The sequence below is a fragment of the Chelonia mydas genome, chromosome 13, assembly GCF_015237465.2.
Source record: "Chelonia mydas isolate rCheMyd1 chromosome 13, rCheMyd1.pri.v2, whole genome shotgun sequence".
NCBI lineage: Eukaryota > Metazoa > Chordata > Testudines > Cheloniidae > Chelonia > Chelonia mydas.
Window position 1 is genome coordinate 30599621 of NC_051253.2, and position 18144 is coordinate 30617764.

An 18144-nucleotide genomic window follows, 5' to 3' on the forward strand; every position below is an offset into this window, starting at 1 on the left:
CCAGATTGCAGCTTTTGCAAATTTCAGCAACTGGGATCTGCCACAGGCAAGCAAAGTAAGTAGTCACAGCTCGTGGAATGTGGTCAAATCACAGCAGGTGCAGGAACTTTTACCAGTGCATTGCATTTGGTAATATACCGTTTAATGCAGAGAGAAACGGTCCGGGAAGACACTATACATGCTATGTGGTTCTCCGCATAAGACGCAAACAATCTAGACAAATTTCCAAAAGCTTTGAGTTCTGCCCAGGTGAGGGCCGTTCTGACACATGAATTATATAGGACAGATCAGGGTTGGCCAACCTGTGGCTCCGGAGCCACATGCAGCTCTTCAGAAGTTAATATGTGGCTCCTTGTATAGGCTCCGGGGCTGGAGCTACAGGCACCAACCTTCCAAGGTGCCAGGGGGTGCTCACTGCTCAACCCCTGGTTCTGCCACAGGCCCTGTCCCCACTCCACCCCTTCCTGCACCCTCCCCGAGCCTGCCGAGCCCTTACTCCTCCCCCTACCCCCCAGCCTCCTGCACGCCACGAAACAGCTGAATGGGAGGTGTGGAGAGGGAAGGGGAGGTGCTGATCGGCAGGGCTACCAGTGGGCAGGAGGCGCTGGGAGCGGGAGCTGATGCGGAGCTCCTGATGTATTACTGTGGCTCTTTGGCAATGTACCCTGGTGAATTTTGGCTCCTTCTCACGCTCAGGTTGGCCACCCCTGGGATAGAGCCTCACTTATTAGAGTGAGGCTTGGGGCGGGGGGGGGGGCGGGGGGGTGGTGAGCTAACAAATTAATGGTTTGATAGATGTAAAAATCAGACAGCACTTAGGTAAGAATCTGGGATCAGGTCTGAGAACTACCTTGTCCTGATGAAAAAGAAGTGAAAGGTGGATCAGCCATAAGGGCATTCAACTCACTTACTCTCCTGGTCCATGTGATGGCAATAATGAAAGACGTTTTGATAGATAAACTGAAGAATGAACATTTAGCCAAGGGTTCAGAGGGCTATTTTACCAGCATGGCAACACCAAGCTGAGATCCCAAGAAGGGACAGGATTGCTAATGGGGAATACACGTTTGACAAACCCGTCAAATCTTTTAACCAAACAACCATCAACCAGTGACCTGCTATCAACTAGAGTATGATATGCAGAGATGGCTGCCAAATGCACTTTTAATGAAGAGTTAGATAATGTACTTAAAGAATCAGAGGCTAAGTATTCCAGAACACAAGGAATGAAAGCAAATACAGGGGAAATCAGAGCTTTCCCTCACCCACGTCTGAAACCTGGTCAACTTTAAATGGTTCTAGTAGACTGTTCTGAGAATTAACTAGCATATGCTGCACAAAGAACACTGGTCGAGCACAGAGTGAAAGTACAATCACTCACACCATCAGGTGAAGAGACTTTGGGTCTAGATGAAAGATCCTGCTCTCCTGCTGGTACAGGAGATCTGGGGACAGAGGAAGATGCATTAAAGACAGCTGAAGATGATCAGTAAACCACCGCTAATGTGGTCAAGCTGGGACGACGAGTATCATCCTGGCCCTGTCCTGAAATGTCTTACAACCGTCTGGATCAATGGAAGGGGGCACACAAAGCGAACATGAAGCCATTCCCACAGTGTAGAAGAAAGGCATCAGACAGGGATTGACTGTCTCTGCCCGCTCTGGATCAGAAGAGATGACACTTTGTTGATCCTTGCTGTGAACAGATCCACATCTGGTCAGCTCCCGCTAAATGGAGAATATGGTCTGAACCAACTGAATTTGGGAACTCTCTCCGCTGAGATGATTCACAACTACACTTTCTCCTGCCACGTGTGGGGCTAAAAAATAAATTTCACAGTGAATACACTAATCCCATAAACCTACAGCCTCTGTGCATAGGAGAACAGAGTGAGCACTCCTCTGCTTGATGATGTAATACAACGCTGATCTGTTGTCCATCATCTGCATGACCATCCCCTGAAGGTGGGAGAGAAATGACCTGAAGGCCAAACGAATAGCCCTAACACACTGATGTACAGGGCTCCCTCCTGAGAAAAAATCAGTGCCCTAGAATTGTCAAATGATTCAGATACAGCCCCCAACCCTTGTTTGATGTATCTGAAGTTACTGTCAGGGATGGATCCAGAGGACTGAACTCTACACCCCAAGAACATTCGCCCTGACTGACAACCATTTTAGAGAAGTTATAGTACTCTTAGGCATGATGATCAACATCTGAAGGCTGTCCCAGTTTGGTCTGTGATAACTAGTGCTGCATAGACCTCATTCTCAGATGCACAAATGTAGTGGCTGCCATAAGGCCCATGAGATCCAAAAAGAATTTCACATATCTGTAACATACAAGGAATCTTTAACATACAAAGAATCTTTAACATACACTGACTCATTTTAAGAAGTCTGTCCTCTTACAGTGACTCTGGGAGGCTGCAGGTATTGCAGACATATTTGGCTTAATGTAAAATAAAACAAAAGTCCAGGGGAAGAACTGCCTCTGGAATTGGAAAGTGAAAGTGGAGGGCCTCATTCTTACAGAGGAAGTCAAGCACAGAGAACAAGCCAGCGATCTCATGCATTTGAGTTTTTTCAGTAACTAATCTTCTTTTCCTCTGAAAAGACATTCTCTTTTAATTAAGATGCAGTTACTTGCCTGTAACCGGAGGTTCTTGGAGATGTGTGGTCCCTATCTGTATTCCACTAAGAGTTACACACGAGTACCATGTGTCCAGAGCCGGAGAATTTGAAAGTAGCGTCCACTGGGCCGCACATGCACCTTGGCTCGCCTCATACTTCCGTCTGAGGTGATAAAGGGTGGGACAGAACAACTGCTTCTCCAGTTCCTTCTCCACCATGAACCAGACAGATCCAGAGAAGAGGGGGAGGAGGACAGGAAGTGGAATACAAATAGGGACCACATATCTCAAAGAACCTCCAGTTATAGGTAAGTAACCTCCTCTTCGAGTGATTCCACTAAGGGTGATTAACAAGCAGTACCTAAGTCAGAAGAGGATGTGGAGAACTGCCATGCCAAAGGAGTTATCCACTACCAAGTCCTATGTAAGGCATAGTGTGCTGCACAAAAGGTGTGCACAGAATTCCACATGGCTACTCTACATATGCCCATAAGTGGCACATCCTGAAGGGAGGTCGAAGCCTGAGCTCTCATGGAGCTGAGGGGGGAGGGGGTGTTTCATTAGCATACAGAGAACCAGATTAGGTCCCACTGGGATGCGATCGTTTGGACAAGTGAGAAGATTCTGATGAGGCCTTTCCAAAACCTAGGGGTTAGTGGATGTGTAAAGATTATTCAGCTCTCCACTGGATACACCAATACGCTAATAGCCACCAGGTGGACTCTCAAGGAGTTGAGGGAAAGACCCAATGACTAAGTTTTCTATGACAGAAAACTTTGGTAAAGACTCTGGGAGCAGTGGCTATTCTGAAGGGGAGCACCCTCTACAGGAAAGGGTGGCTGTCCACTCTGAATCTCAGGAAGCGTCTGTGGGTCAGATGGATATTGATGTGAAAATAAGCATCCTTCATATGCAGAATCGAAAATCACATGCCTTTTTCTAAGGATGGGATAATCGCTGCCAGCATGACCATATGAAACTTGAGTCTGTGAACAAAGCAATTGAGATGTCTGAAATCAAGGACTGGTCTCCACCCACCTCTCTTCTTGAGTATCAGGAACTAAGTTGAGTAAAAAAACCTAATCACTGATATTCCAGGGGAATGTGTTTTACCACACCCGTTGTAATAAGGAGTTCACCTTTTGGGTGAGGATATGGTCATGAATGTAGTCTCTGAACAGGAACAGACAGGGAAGAGTCTTCGAGAAGGTAGCGTGATAAATTCGACCATGTAGCCATAGTGGGTGAAGTTAACCCATTTGTCCATTGTTATCACTCTCCAAGCATGGGAAAGAGTGCTGAACCACCCCCAAAGGGTGTAAGGGGGGTGTCATTAGTGGTTGGCAGCTCTTGGGGTCACCTCAGAAATAGCTCTTGGCTAGAAGTTGTAGCTGCTACATCAAAGCCTGCAAAGGGGGGCCTGGGAGGAGAGATCTCTAGCTTTTTGGCATTTCCTCAGGAGCTCATAAGGTCTCCGAGGATAGAACTGGGGGGCCCTATAACATTGGGTGTATGGTGAGCAGTGAAATTTGCTCTTTGGGGCAGGAGTGTAGATGCTGAGAGAGCAAAGGGTGGCTTGGAATCCTTGAGGGTAGGTAGCGATTCATCCATCTTTTGATTAAAATGATGGAATTCATCAAAGGGGAGGTCTTCTGTACCTCCCTTGGGAAATCAGAGGAATGGAGCCAAGATTCCCTATGCATAACTATGGCCGCAGCCATGGCCCTGGAGGAGGTATTTGCTGCATCTATCACTGACTGAAGGGCTGTTCTGGCTACCAGCTTCTCTTCCTCAGTAAGTGTCTGAAAACAAGCCCAATCATGTTGAGACACACTATCAGTAAATTCCTCAAACTTACTGTAAATCAGGTAGTCCTATTTGGCTAGTAATGCCTGATAGTTCATGATTCTGAATTGAAGGCCAAAAGGTGCAAATACTTGCCCTCCTTATCAGCTGGTGTAGATTAAGGGTACTGTTTGGCTTGTTCAGTCGCCATTTGGATAACTAGAGAGAGTATGCATCCGACGAAGTGAGCTGTAGCTCACAAAAGCTTATGCTCAAATAAACTGGGTTAGTCTCTAAGGTGTCACTAGTACTCCTTTTCTTTTAGAGAGAGTATGGAGGAGCATGCAAAAAAATTAACTCAGACCCCTTGACAGGAACATAACGCTTTTCAGACCCTTTGGGGGTAGCCGTGCAGGTGGCAGAGGAGTGCCATGCTTTTGTGTCAGGCTCCAGAAAAGCGTTATTAATTAGCTGGGCAATTCTGGCTGGTCCTAGGGTGTGGAGAACATCAAGCAGCTTATGCTGGGTGTCCTGGATTTCTTCCAGGGGAATTTGGAGTTTCCCCATGACTTTCCATAACAGTTCTTGAAATTGTTTGAAGTCATCCAGAGGAAAAGGAGATGCTGCGGTCACCACTTCATCCAGAGTGGAAGACTGACTGCTGGGACCGGACTAAAGGGCTCCTCCAACAGCTGATTTGAGTACCTGTTAGAAGGATCCCATAGGGAGAAGGCAGGCGAAGGGTCTCTCATGGACCAAGATGGTTCCGAGAAGGGGTTTTGGGACCATGGTGCCTGCCCAGTATAACCAACAGGCTGCATGTGAAGGAGGTTGTAGTGGTTCCCACAGCATGGGGTACCTATGGTTCTGAGGTGGTGAAAGCGGTGGATGCTGCCCTGGATGTCTCCATGAAGGCATGTAGGGGTGATAAGACACAGTCAGTTCCTCTGCCACTTGATTCATCGGAGGAGAAGGTGGACTCCAGTTCAAATGGTGGTACCAGAGGTGGTACAAGGGTATAGGTTATTGGAGCAGATGGTAAGGGGTCCCATACTGGGGGCATATCCCATGGCAGAGAAATAATCTCTCTAGCAGTGATGTAATACCAGAATTTGACCAAACTAAACCGCAGACATTTTGGTTGTATTTAGCCACCACTGATTAAAAGCAGAACATGACATAACCAGGAATAATTGCACGGCTCACATAGGCAAGGCGAGACTGCTGCAGTTGCAGCTTTGCTTATCAGAATGGGAGGAGCTGAAAAGAGTTAACAGACCGTAAGAATGGAAGAAAGTAAGTGGATAGAGACATTAGATTTGGGTGCCCCAGACATACAAGTTTATTATGGCAAGAAATACGAAAAATGGTTTGTTGATAAGAGATGAGTAATTTGTTAAAGCTAGAAGAATTGCAGACGCAATTGGGGTTACTATGGTAACCCACTGCAACTGCAGCAATTTGGCTCTGCCGAATCCAGCAACTAGGGGTTGTGTGTTTTGTGAGAGTTAGCTATAAAAGGTTAAGAAAAAGTAAGCACCTGGAAGCAGTCCTGAAGGAACTTTTCTTTGGGCAAAGAGCTGACTCCCGAACTCATCATCAGCTGGACGGAAGGAGGGTCACCGAAAGCCCATCTGGTGATCACTCAAAACCATCTCAGACTTTGGGTAACTATGTTTGGGTGCTCTGAAGAGAAAGTTACTGCACAGGGTGAGTAACTCAGGTTCTTCAAGATGATTGTCCCTGTGAGTGCTCCACTTTAGGTTCATATGCAGCACTGCGCTTGTAATCAAAGATTTTTAGTAGCAGTGCCTGGTTGGGTGGCACACAGAATTGCAGGACTAGAAGAGACCTCGAGAGGTCATCTAGTCCAGTCCCCTGCACTCATGGCAGGACAAAAAGAGTTACTAACATTCCATAACTGTTGCTCTTCGAGATGTGTTACTCATGACCATTCCAATATAAGTGTGTGTGCACCACAGCCACAAAGTTTTTCCCCTCAGTGGTATCCATCGTGCCCCCTGGAGTCATGCCCTCATAGCACCAGTATATAGAGCCCTGCCACCCCCTCAGTTCATTCTTGCCAGCTAACTCCAACAGAGGGGTGGTGGCGGGGGGGAGCGGTTTGGATGGACATGAGCAACACATTTCAAAGAACAGTAGCTATGGAAGGTTAGTAACTGTTTTTTCCTCGACTGCTTCCTCATGTGCATTCCAACATAGGTGACTCCCAAAGCAGGTATAGGAGGAGGATTTGGAGTTCACTGACCAGCAGACTGAAGCACTACCCTGACGAACACAGCATTGTCTCTAGTTAGTTGCAAAAGTGTGCACTGAAAACCACGTTGTTGCTCTACAGATATCCTGGATGGGAACCTGTGCCACAAATGCCACTGAAGACGCTTGTGAACTTGTGGAATGTGCCGTCAGGAGCAGGGACTTTCAGCAGATACAGTAAGTGATCCATGATGAAATTCTCTGGGCTGAAACTGAAAGACAAGCCTGTCTGCCACCACCATGAAAAGCTGAGTAGTTTTCTGAAGTGATTTAGTCCTTTCTATGTAGAAGGCAAGCGCCCGTCAGACATCTAGCGAATGGAGTCTCTGTTCCTGGTTGTTGTCAGGCGGCTTTGGGTAGAACACCGGGAGAAATGTGTCCTGGTTATTATGGAATTGTGACACTACCTGTGGAAGAAAGGCTGGGTGAGGGCGCACTTGGACATGGTCCTTGACGAAAACTGTGTATGGAGGTTCTGAAGTAAGGGCCTAATCTCCGAGACCCTACTGGCCAAGGCAATGGCCATCAAAGACAAGTAGAGTATAGAACACATTGCCAAAGGCTTGAATGGGGGACCCATGAGCCTTGATAACGCCAGGTTAAGGCCCTTCAGTGGGATAGGTTGTCTCACCTGTGGGTACGTTCTGTCCAGCCCCTTAAGAAAAAGACTACAGATCAGGCTTGCAAAGATGATTCAGCAATTCACCCGTGGGTGAAAAGCTGAAATCACAGCCAGGTGGACTCTGATCGAAGACACCAACAACCCTTTTTGCTTCAGGGGTAGCAATTAGTCCAGGATACATGATACTGATGATCAAGTGGGTGAGACCCCTAACTGTTGTGACCAGATCAAGAACCTTTTCCACTTTGCCAGCTACATGGTCCTAGTGGACAGCTTTCTGCTCACTAAAATCTTCCTGAACTGTACTGGAGCATGCTAGCTCCAAGGAGGTTCAGCCACAGAGCTTCCAGGCTGTGAAATGAAGGGTGTGACCGGGGTCCCGGCGGCAATGCTGAGATTATTCAATTAGGTCAAACTGCAAAGAATGGGGCAGACAATACTTAGATCCACCAAGCTAGTAACAAATCAGCTTCTAAAATACCTTACTGTTTACACAGCTTTAGCCAAAACAGTTTCCATAAAGCAACCCAGCCTTCAGCTTCCTCCCCAGACAGCCAAGTCAAATATGATGGGGATTACTGAAAATCTTGTTCATCAAAAGAAAAGTTCTACCAATCCCAAAGGACTGGACACATTACCAACCAAGTTAATGAATATTTCAGATCTTACCCAAATACATGCTTACAGCCAATTCTTTGGTATCTAATATCTAAAGATTTATTTATAAAAAGAAACACGTGAGTTAAAATTGGTTAAAGGAATCATATACATACAATAATTGCAAAGGTTTCAGAGTAGCAGCCGTGTTAGTCTGTATCCGCAAAAAGAACAGGAGTACTTGTGGCACCTTAGACTAACAAATTTATTTGAGCATAAGCTTTCATGGGCTACAGCCCACTTCATCGGATGCATAGAATGGAACACACACATACACAGACATACACATATATATATACACACACACACACACAGAGAGAACATGAAGAGGTGGAAGTAGCCATACCAACGGTAAGAAGCTAATTAATTAAGATAAGCTATTATCAGCAGGAAAAAAAACTTTTGTAGTGATAATCAAGATGGCCTATTTAGACAGTTGACAAGAAGGTGTGAGGATACTTAACATGGGGAAATAGATTCAATATGTGTAATGACCCAGCCACTCCCAGTCTCTATTCAAATCCAAGTTAATGGTATCTAGTTTGCATATTAATTCAAGCTTAGCAGTTTCTCGTTGGAGTCTGTTTTTGAAGCTTTTCTGTTAATCAGGTTTAAAGCAATGATGGCATAAACTGCTAAGTGGTTACATCTCTGATTGCTCCCAATTAATTGTAAGGTCCTCAGTGGCCTCTTGGTTAGAATGCTCCCATTAGTATAAGTCCATAGTCCAGAGCAGGAAAGAGGCAAAATGGAGCCTTTTACAGTTTCAGCCATGTGGAGGGAAAACCTCATTGTCCCAAACAAAGCCCTTAGCATAGTGTGTGGAAAAGTGCAGGCACACAAGATGGAGTTTAGTGTCACCTGGTTTAGGCACATGCCCTTGCATGCTTTGATGAGTCAGGTTAGTCATTACCCACACACTATCTAGAATGTCCTCAGGAAGGTTCATCAGGTGTGGATAGGCTTCTTGCATGGTCCATTGTGAGTTAAGTGTTCTTTGATGGGTCATTCAACTTGAATACAATGTGCTGGCTAAACAATGTGCTTGCTAAATGCCATGTGGATGTTACCCAGGAGCGAACAAATTTGAGATATACTGGTATACAGCCAATATTCATAATTTCAGATACAAACATGATATATGCATACAAATAAGATAATTACATCAGCAAATCATAACCTTTTCATTGACAACTTACATAACATACTTTGTACAAGATTTGTTGCAATTATATATATGAGTGGTAGCAACAATGATCTACATGGTTATATTTTAATCCTATAACATCACAAAGGGATCAGGTGATGTAAGCGTCCGTGGTCTTGGGAGATGACGTTTCCACTGAGAGGTCCAGAATGGTGGTAAACCACTGCTGACGAGGCCAGGCCAGGCCAGGCTATCAGGATCATGTTCGTTCCTTCCTCCCTGACCTTCAGCAGTACCTTGGGGGGGGGGGGGGGGGGGGGGGGGGCGGGGGGGGGCGCTCACAGAAGAGATGGCGTTTCCATGAGAGGGAAAATACAAGTCAGTGAGACCAGGATGTGACTCAGGAAGTAGCAAAATTGTAGACACTTTGTTGTGTCTTGATGCAAAACAGGTCCTATTTGGGGAGTTACAAGTCTGGGCGGATGGACCATTCGTGATTGGAGAAGGATCTGTTGAGGCAATCCACTACCTCATTCTGTTCCCCCAGGAGACAGAAGGCTTCAAGATGGATTGAGTGGGATATGCAGAATGCACAAAGGTGGACAGCTTCCTTGCATAGGTGATAGGAGCGCACTCCACCCTGCCTGTTTATACAGAACATTGCTGTCGTGTTGTCTGTAAGCATCAATATGCATTTGCCTTTTAGATGGAATTGGAATGTCTGGCAGGCAAGGCACACTGTTCTGAGTTCTCTCATGTTGATGTGTAGTGAGAGCTCTGCCTGGGACCAGAGGCCCTGGGTTCTGAGGACCCCCAAAGGAGCCCCCCAGGCAAGCGCATAAGCATCAGTGACTAGAGACATGGACAGCTGAGGTTTCAAGAATGGGACACCTGCATACACTGTCTCTGGATCCAGCCACCGAAGGAGGGTAGTGACCACTGAATGGTTAAGTGTGACGACCATGTCCAAGCAATCCTGGCTCTTCAGTACACTGATGCTACCCAGGATTGAAAGGATCTGAGTTGCAATCTCACATGTTTCACCATGTAAGTGCATGATGCCATGTGCCCCAAAGTTTCAGGCAGTTTCTTGCTGTGGTGATAGGCTGGTTTCTGATGCTTTCTATGATTGAGCCCAGGACCTGGAACTGGGCTTCTGGAAGAATGGCCCCTATGATTTCTATCCTTTGGACAGGGGAAAGTGTCAACTTCTGCATGTTTATCAATATGCCTAGCTTCTGCAAGGTTGACAATATTAACCTTACCTCTACCTCCACCTGGGCCCTGGTCTGACATCTAATCAGACCCTAGGCAATTTATTCCAATGCTTAACTACCCTGACAGTTAGGAAATTTTTCCTAATGTCCAACCTAAACCTCCCTTGCTGCAATTTAAGCCCACTGCTTCTTGTCCTATCCTTAGTGGTTAAGAAGAACTATTTTTTCCCCTCCTCCTAACAATCTTTTATGTACTTGAAAGCTGTAATGTCCCCTCTCAGTCTTCTCCAGACTAAACAAACCCAATTTTTTCAATCTTCCCTTATAGGTCATGTTTTTTAGATCTTTAACCATTTTTGTAGCTCTTCTCCAGACTTTCTCCAATTTGCCCACATCTTTCCTGAAACATGGTGCCCAGAGCTGGACACAATACTCCAGTTGAGGCCTAATCAGTGCAGAGTAGAGCAGACCAATTACTTCTCATGTCTTCCTTACAATACTCCTGCGAATACATCCCAGAATGATGTTTGCTTTTTTTGCAACAGAGTTACACTGTTGACTCATATTTAGCTTGTGATCCACTATGACCCCCAGATCCCTTTCCGCAGTACTCCTTCCTAGGCAGTCATTTCCCATTTTGTGTGTGTGCAACTGATTGTTCCTTCCTAAATGGAGTACTTTGCATTCGTCGTTATTGAATCTCATCCTATTGACTTCAGACCATTTCTCCAGTTTGTCCAAATCATTTTGAATTTTAATCCTATTCTCCGAATCCCTTGCAACTCCTCTCAGCTTGGTATCATCCACAAACTTTAGAAATGTACTCTCTATGCCATTATCTAATTCACTGATGAAGATATTGAACAGAACCGGACTCAGAACTGATCCCTGCACTTGATATGCCCTTCCAGCTTGACTGTGCATCACTGATGATTACTATCTGGGAACAGTTTTTCAACAGGTTATGCATCCACCTTATAGTAGCACCATCTAGGTTGCATTTCCCTAGATTGTTTATGAGAAGGTCATGCGAGGCAGTATCAAAAGAAGCTCTTAGGTTGGTTTGACGTGAGTTCAATCCTTGAGGGGGCCATTTAGGGATCTGGGGCAAAAATTGGGGATTGGTCCTGCTTTGAGCAGGGGGTTGGACTAGATGACCTCCTGAGGTCCCTTCCAACCCTGATATTCTATGATTCTATGACATGATTTGTTCTTGACAAATCCATGCTGACTGTTACTTATGACCTTATTATCTTCTAGGTAGATCTAATGGTTAAGCCAGGGTTTTCTCTTGCCATACTTCCTATCTTTCCTACGCACTGGAAGAGTTTGCTCCTGTGCCCTTAATAAAGTCTCTCTGAAAAACTGCCAACTCTCTTGAACTGTTTTTCCCCTTACACTTGCTTCCCATAGGATCTTACCTACCAACTCCCTGAGTTTGCTAAAATCTGCCTTCTTGAAATCTATTATCTTTATTGTGCTGTTTTCCCTCCTACCACTCCCTAAAATCATGAACTCTGTCATTTCATGATCACTTTCACCTAAGCTGCCTTCCACTTTCAAATTCTTAACCAGTTGTCAAAATGAAACACCCATTTAATCAAAATGAAATCTAGAACAGCCTCTCCCCTGGTAGCTTTCTCTACTTTCTGAAATAAAAAATTGTCTCCAATACATTCCAAGAATTTGTTGAAAATCTGCCCCTTGCTTTTTCCCCCAACAGATGTCTGGGTAGCTGAAGTCCACCATTATCACTATGTCCTGTGCTTTGGATGATTTTTAGTTGTTTTAAAAAAGCCTCAGCCACCTCTTCTTCCTGGTTAGGCGGTCTGTAGTAGACCTGTACAATGACATCACCCTTGTTTTTTTACCCCTTTTATCCTTATCCAGAGACTTTCAACAAGTCTGTCTACTATTTCCATCTCTCAAACTCAGTCCCAGTGCATATATATTTAATATATAAGGCAACACCTTCTCCCTTGTTCTCTGCCTGTCCTTCCTGAACAAGCTGCACACTTCTATAGCAATTTTCTAGTTGTGTATTATCCAACCAAGTTTCTGTGATGTAACTAGTATTTCAAATTCTTCCTGCTTATTGCCCATACTTCTCAGATTAGTATTCAGACCTCTACAATACTGATTTGATTCCCCCCCCCCCCCCATGTTCTCTTTCCTCTACCCTATCCCTGCTATAATGACCCATGCTCTCCCCAGATACCTAGCCTTCTCCCAGGTTTCCATGTTTTTGACTTACCACATGCACTGTTCCCATCTTGTGCCGATTCTAGCGGTTACATAGTGCTGTGTGGCCAACCGCTTCCTCCGTTCCTTCTCTACCACAGTCTTTAGCGTGAAAAAAACGCGGACGTAGAGGAGAGGAGGGAGGGTAGTGGAGCACTCATAGGGACAGCTATCTCAAAGAACTTCAGTTACTGCACAGGGTGAGTAACCTCCTCTTCAAGGAGTGTCCTTGTGAATGCTCCACTTTAGGTGACTGCAGAGCAGTGCCCTTCTGTTGAAGGGAGGAGCTTCGGAGTTAGTGTTTTGTCATCTGCCACAACTGCAAGGCCAAGTAGAGTGTCTGATGCAGAGTGTTCCTCTATGGCAGTGTTGTGTGAACATAGGGGCTGACACCCAGGTTGCTGCTTTGCAGATGTCCATAACAGGCACATCGTTGAGGAAGGCTATCGATGTAGCATGCGCTATGATGGAGTGAGTGCAGGTCCCTGGTAGGGGTTGTATCCGGTGATGGCTATAGCAAAAGTTAATGCAGCCAGAGATCCATTTTGACAGCCTTTGTTTGAATATGGTGCCTCCCTTAGATAGTTCCATGATGGAAAGTAGTGACTTGGAGACTTTCAGAAAGATTTTGTCCTTTTCAATGTAAAAAGCTAGCACCCTATGGACATCTAGGATATAAAGTGTTGCTTCTTGTTTGTTCCCATGGATGGGTTGATACAAATGGACAATGAAACTATTAAGGTAGAAAAGTGGGAAGTGGTCATAAGATAACTATTTTTTGAAAATTACTGTGTATGGTAGATGTGCCATGAGGGCCCCCAGTTATCCCACTTGTCAGGCGGATGTGATAGCAATGAGGAAGGCTACCTTCATCAAGAAGGAGAAGTGAGCATGTCGCTAATGGTTCAAAAGGGAGCCCCGTAAAACATCGCAGCACCAGACTGAGGTCCCATGATGGCATGCAGGCACATATTTCCAGGTAGAGGTTACAAAGACTCTTGAGAAAACGTTCAGTGGTAGGGTGAGTGAAGATCGAGAACTTGTCCACTTTGTGGTGGAAATGCCATGATTGCTGCAAGGTGTATTCTGATGGAGCTCATTGAGACACCCGATTTCTTGAGTTCCAGTATGTAATCCAATGCCATTGGTAAAGGAGAGGTAGTTACTGTTGTTTGCCTCTTCTGGCAACATGTATGGAATTTCTTCCATTTGTGAAGGTAGGTATGCCTTATAGTAGACCTTCTGTTGTTAATATCTCTTACCTCCTCTGAACAAGTCATTTCATTGTCTCTGAACCATGGACAGAGCCCTGGCGTGGATACAAAATTGGTATCTGCGAATGTGGATATCCATGGAGTTGCAGGGCTTTAGCGACAACAAGCGAGACCAGCAAGGCCATGGCCAGCAACCAAGCCATGAACCATAGTGGAAAAAGCAGTGACATGTTGTGCTACCACTTGCGGGAGCCAGCACCCAGGCCAGAGAGCTCCTCCAGCTCGCATCCAGCCCTGCCCACTGGGGCAGGCACCAGTCTCACTGGCAGCTGTCCCTGGTCATGCTAGTGTGTGCAAGCAGCTCTCACACTCCCGGACAGGAGATGCAGGAAGCATGAACATGCACTGCGGACTGCCCGCAGCTCCAATAAGTTCACATGTAATGTTGATTTTCATAGGGACCAGCGACCATGGATCATGTGGTTGTGTAGGTGTGCCCCCAACCTAGCAGCGAGGTATCCATTGTGAGTATCATCAATGGGGGATCTGAGCGAAGGGAACTTCTGTGCAAACGTTGTGTGTTTGAGTTCACCAATGTAGAGAATTATTTACTTGCTTGGCATTGTAGGACCTTGGCCCTCACAAATTTGGGGTATAGTATTTTATACGTATGTATGCTTAAGACCTAATTTAAAAAGGTAGTTTTAGGTAAAAGCTTTCTGGTTTGTATCAATCATTTCATCAGACACAGGAGCTGTGTCCCTATTGATTTGTTCCTGACACCACCTGGAGAGAAACAGTGATGTTACCACTGCTTTGGGTTCTGAAACCCATAGGTTTCAGGTGTGGCAAATACTGCACCTGCATGCGATGTGAGCTTCCCCCAAGTAGTAGAGGCAAATTTCACAAACTTGAAACCTTATCTTCTGCTGCTTCGATTCTGCCATGCCATGGAACGGGGCCGGGGGGGGGGGGGGGGGGGGGGGGATATGATCTCAATCTCCCCAACCTTAACTCTGCCCCTGTGGAGTTGGCAATCGGCATTGGGAATATAACAGAATCTTACAACTCTCAAAGAAAATCTGCCGTTTTCTTTGTGCCCATCCCTCCCACCTACCAGATATGTTCTCCTATTCATACACTCCCATGGATCCTTGCTGTGTTCAGTGCAACATCTACCCAGAAAGTACAAAAAAAAGGGTCACTAGACAGCACCCCGGATAATACGGGTTTCTCTTCACGTACAGCGCTGCAGCTGCACTGCTGTAGCCCTTTTGTGAAGACACTACTATGTTGGCGGGAGAGCTTCCTCCCGTTGACATAGTTAATTCACCTGCACGAGGTGAAAGTGCTCCTGTCGACATAGCACTGTCTACACCAGAGGATTAGGTCAATATAACTACATTGCTCAGAGGGTGCAGATTTTTCACACCCCTGAGTGACGTACTTATACCTATGTAAGTCTGTAGTGTAACCTGACTTAAGATTAAGTAAGATGTAATATGATCATCCTGAGGGATTCTTTAGAATAAGAATCTTTTAAACATTTAACATTTTAGTTTCCATGTCACTGTTCTTCACCACCACAGTTGACCTCCAAACATGCTCCCCCTGAAGGATCCCTCCTTTAGGCCACTGTGAACAAAAACGGGCAGTGTAAATGCTGTGGTGGGGAAAACAAGACTGACTGTAATTTTTTTATATCTGTGTGTTTTGTGTGGTTAAGTATTTGTTGTCAGTGAATTTATATTATAAGGGGGCTCTGGGCACTAGTGCGGAGAGGGGGCCCCATTGTGATGGGCACTGTGCATACATGAAATAGGATAGTCCCGTCACCAAAAAGATATTTACAGGTGAGAATATTATTTCTTTAAAAAGTTATAAATCGTAGGGACACAGTAAAATATTTAAGATGAGGTCAGCAATATTCACTTTAAAATGCCCGGCAAATACAAAAATTAGCTGACATTGTTTTTTGCTTCCTTACAAGATATAAAGGAGATATGAATTTTTTTTCTTTTTTAGAGAGAAGAAATTCAGGATTTGTTAATTTTTTTTATTCTGGAAGACTATGGACAGCTGGAGAACTAATGGGATTATGACAGACAACATGCAAGTAAAATTTCACTGAGAAGGGATACAATTTTTTATACACGTTTTTTAAAATCTTTTAAACCTATCTACCTCAAATACCTGAGAAACAACTGGGAGAAATGATTCAACATCCCCATTCCACCAACTACGAGCTGAGAAAGTTCACAATCCACAATTCTGATACCTCCAAATTAGGCCAAGGAGGACCATACTTGACTATCTGGACTTCTCTGATTTAAAAAAAAAAAAAAGCAGAATTCATCATTTCCTTTATATTTTTTACATATCATCATCATACTGGGTCAGATCAGTGGTCCATCTCATCCAGTATCCTGTCTGACAGTGGCCAGAGCCAGATACTTTTGGCAGTTGGAGGTTTAGGGACACCCAGACCATGGGGCTGTGTCCCTGACCATCCTGGCTAATGGCCATTGATGGACCTATCCTTCAGGAATTTCTCTTTTTTTGAATCCAGTTATGCTTTTGACCTTCAATGAGTTCCATAGGTTGACTGTACATGGCATGAAGTACTTGCTTTAGTTTGTTTTAAACCTGCTGCCTATTAATTTCATTGGGTGACTACTAGTTTTGTTGTGTGAAAAGGTAACTGGCACTACCCTATTCACTTTCTCCACTCATGACTTTTTAGACCTTTATTATATCCCTCTCTGTCATCTCTTTTCTAAGATGACCAGCCCCAGTCTTTTTAATCTCCCCTCATATGGAAGCTGATCAATACCCCTAATCATTTTGTTGCCCTTCTCTGTAACTTTTCCAATTCTAATATATCTCTTTTTGAGATGGGCGACCAGATCTGTATGCAGTATTCAAGGTACCACGGATTTCTATAGTGGCATAATGATATTTTCTGTCTTTATCATCTATCCTTTTCCTAATAGTTCCTAACATTGTTAGCTTTTTTGACTGCTGCTGCACAATGAACGGATATTTTCAGAGAACTCTCCACAATGACTCCAAGGACTCTCTTTTGAGTGGTAACAGCTAATTTAGACCACAGGAGGGTGAGGTAATATCTTTTATTGGACCAACTTCTGATGGTCAGAGGGACAAGCTTTCAAGCCATGCAGAGCTCTTCTTCACATCTAGGGGCTCATCTTCACATACAGTGCTACAGTGGTGCAGCAGCACCAGTGCAAGCGCACTGCTGTAGTGTTTTAGGGAAGATGCTACTAAGTTGATGGGAGAGCTTCTCCCTCAGAGATGTGGTAGCTATGTCGATGGGAGAAACACAGTTAGGAGTTTAAGCTTCAAGGCTTGTCTTTTTAATGTGTTGTGCAGGTTTCCTTTGAGGATGAGGACTGATGGGTCAGAAAAAGTGATCGCTTAAGTGTTCACCCATACGTGATAGGGTGTTTGTCTTAACATTTTCACACAGCTACACAGTGAAAGAGGAAGTTTCACATTGAGGGATATACAGACTATATGTTGGGGAACTTTAACCTTTATCCATTAAATCTGACAAACCATAATTTATCATTCACATGTATTCCTGACACGTGCTAATTAACAAATACATCGGTGTTTGAGGTTAAGTGTTCTCTCACAGTTTATCTTAACTGCCTATTAGATCTTGAAGTGACTGACAATTTGGGATACCACAAATGATTTTTTTTTTGGAAAGGAATGGAGTTTCATGAGCAAATTATTAAGATTTTCAGGCAGAATTCAGCAGAGGAAACTGCTTTGTGACAAAGAGCTCCTATTTAAGAATATTTGAAACAACTAAAACACTGAAAAATACTGCTTAATGTTCTCTTCAAGATTACAAATGTATCTGAGAGGGGACAAAGGTAGGCCAAAGAATCATGTACCAACATTTATAACAATTTCTTATACTGCACTGAAGTTCCCCAACATAATCCCATGTTAGACCAGTTAAGAAGCCATACCATTTTCAGTTCTTTCCCTTTCTTGATGTTTCTCATGTGATCTGTCTATATGGTTCTCTTTGCTTTGCTCTCTAAGGGAAGGTCGGTGAGCCTTTAATGAATTTACTGAGGAAGGAGCTGAAGTTCTTCTCTTTTCTATTTTCTCATCTCTATGTGGTGTAGTCCTTAGGGCTATGTGAAGAGGAGCATCTATAAAGAGAATAAAAATGAGTTGCATGCTTTAATATTTTTGTTTCAAAACTCCACCTAGAACCATGAAAAAGAGGTACTTGCCAGCAATAATTCTGGTTGTCTGAATGTATTGCCTCCCTAGAGCTACACTGTAGGATTTATATGCCTAGCTGTGT

General features: G+C 44.5%; 1 protein-coding gene across 11 annotated transcripts in view; it reads right to left on the bottom strand.

Annotated features, from left to right (window-relative positions):
- The window catches only part of PHF20 (PHD finger protein 20), a 176008-nt gene that overhangs the window by 61136 nt on the left and 96728 nt on the right, over positions 1-18144 (bottom strand). For 7 of the 11 annotated variants that reach the window (XM_043527383.1, XM_037915954.2, XM_037915952.2 and 4 more), the window contains one exon: positions 17798-17986. The exons of the other annotated variants lie outside the window; for them this stretch is intronic. In XM_043527383.1, coding sequence (XP_043383318.1) covers positions 17798-17986 — 189 coding nt within the window. The remainder of the gene's footprint in view (positions 1-17797; positions 17987-18144) is intronic. 11 annotated transcript variants of the gene reach the window in all.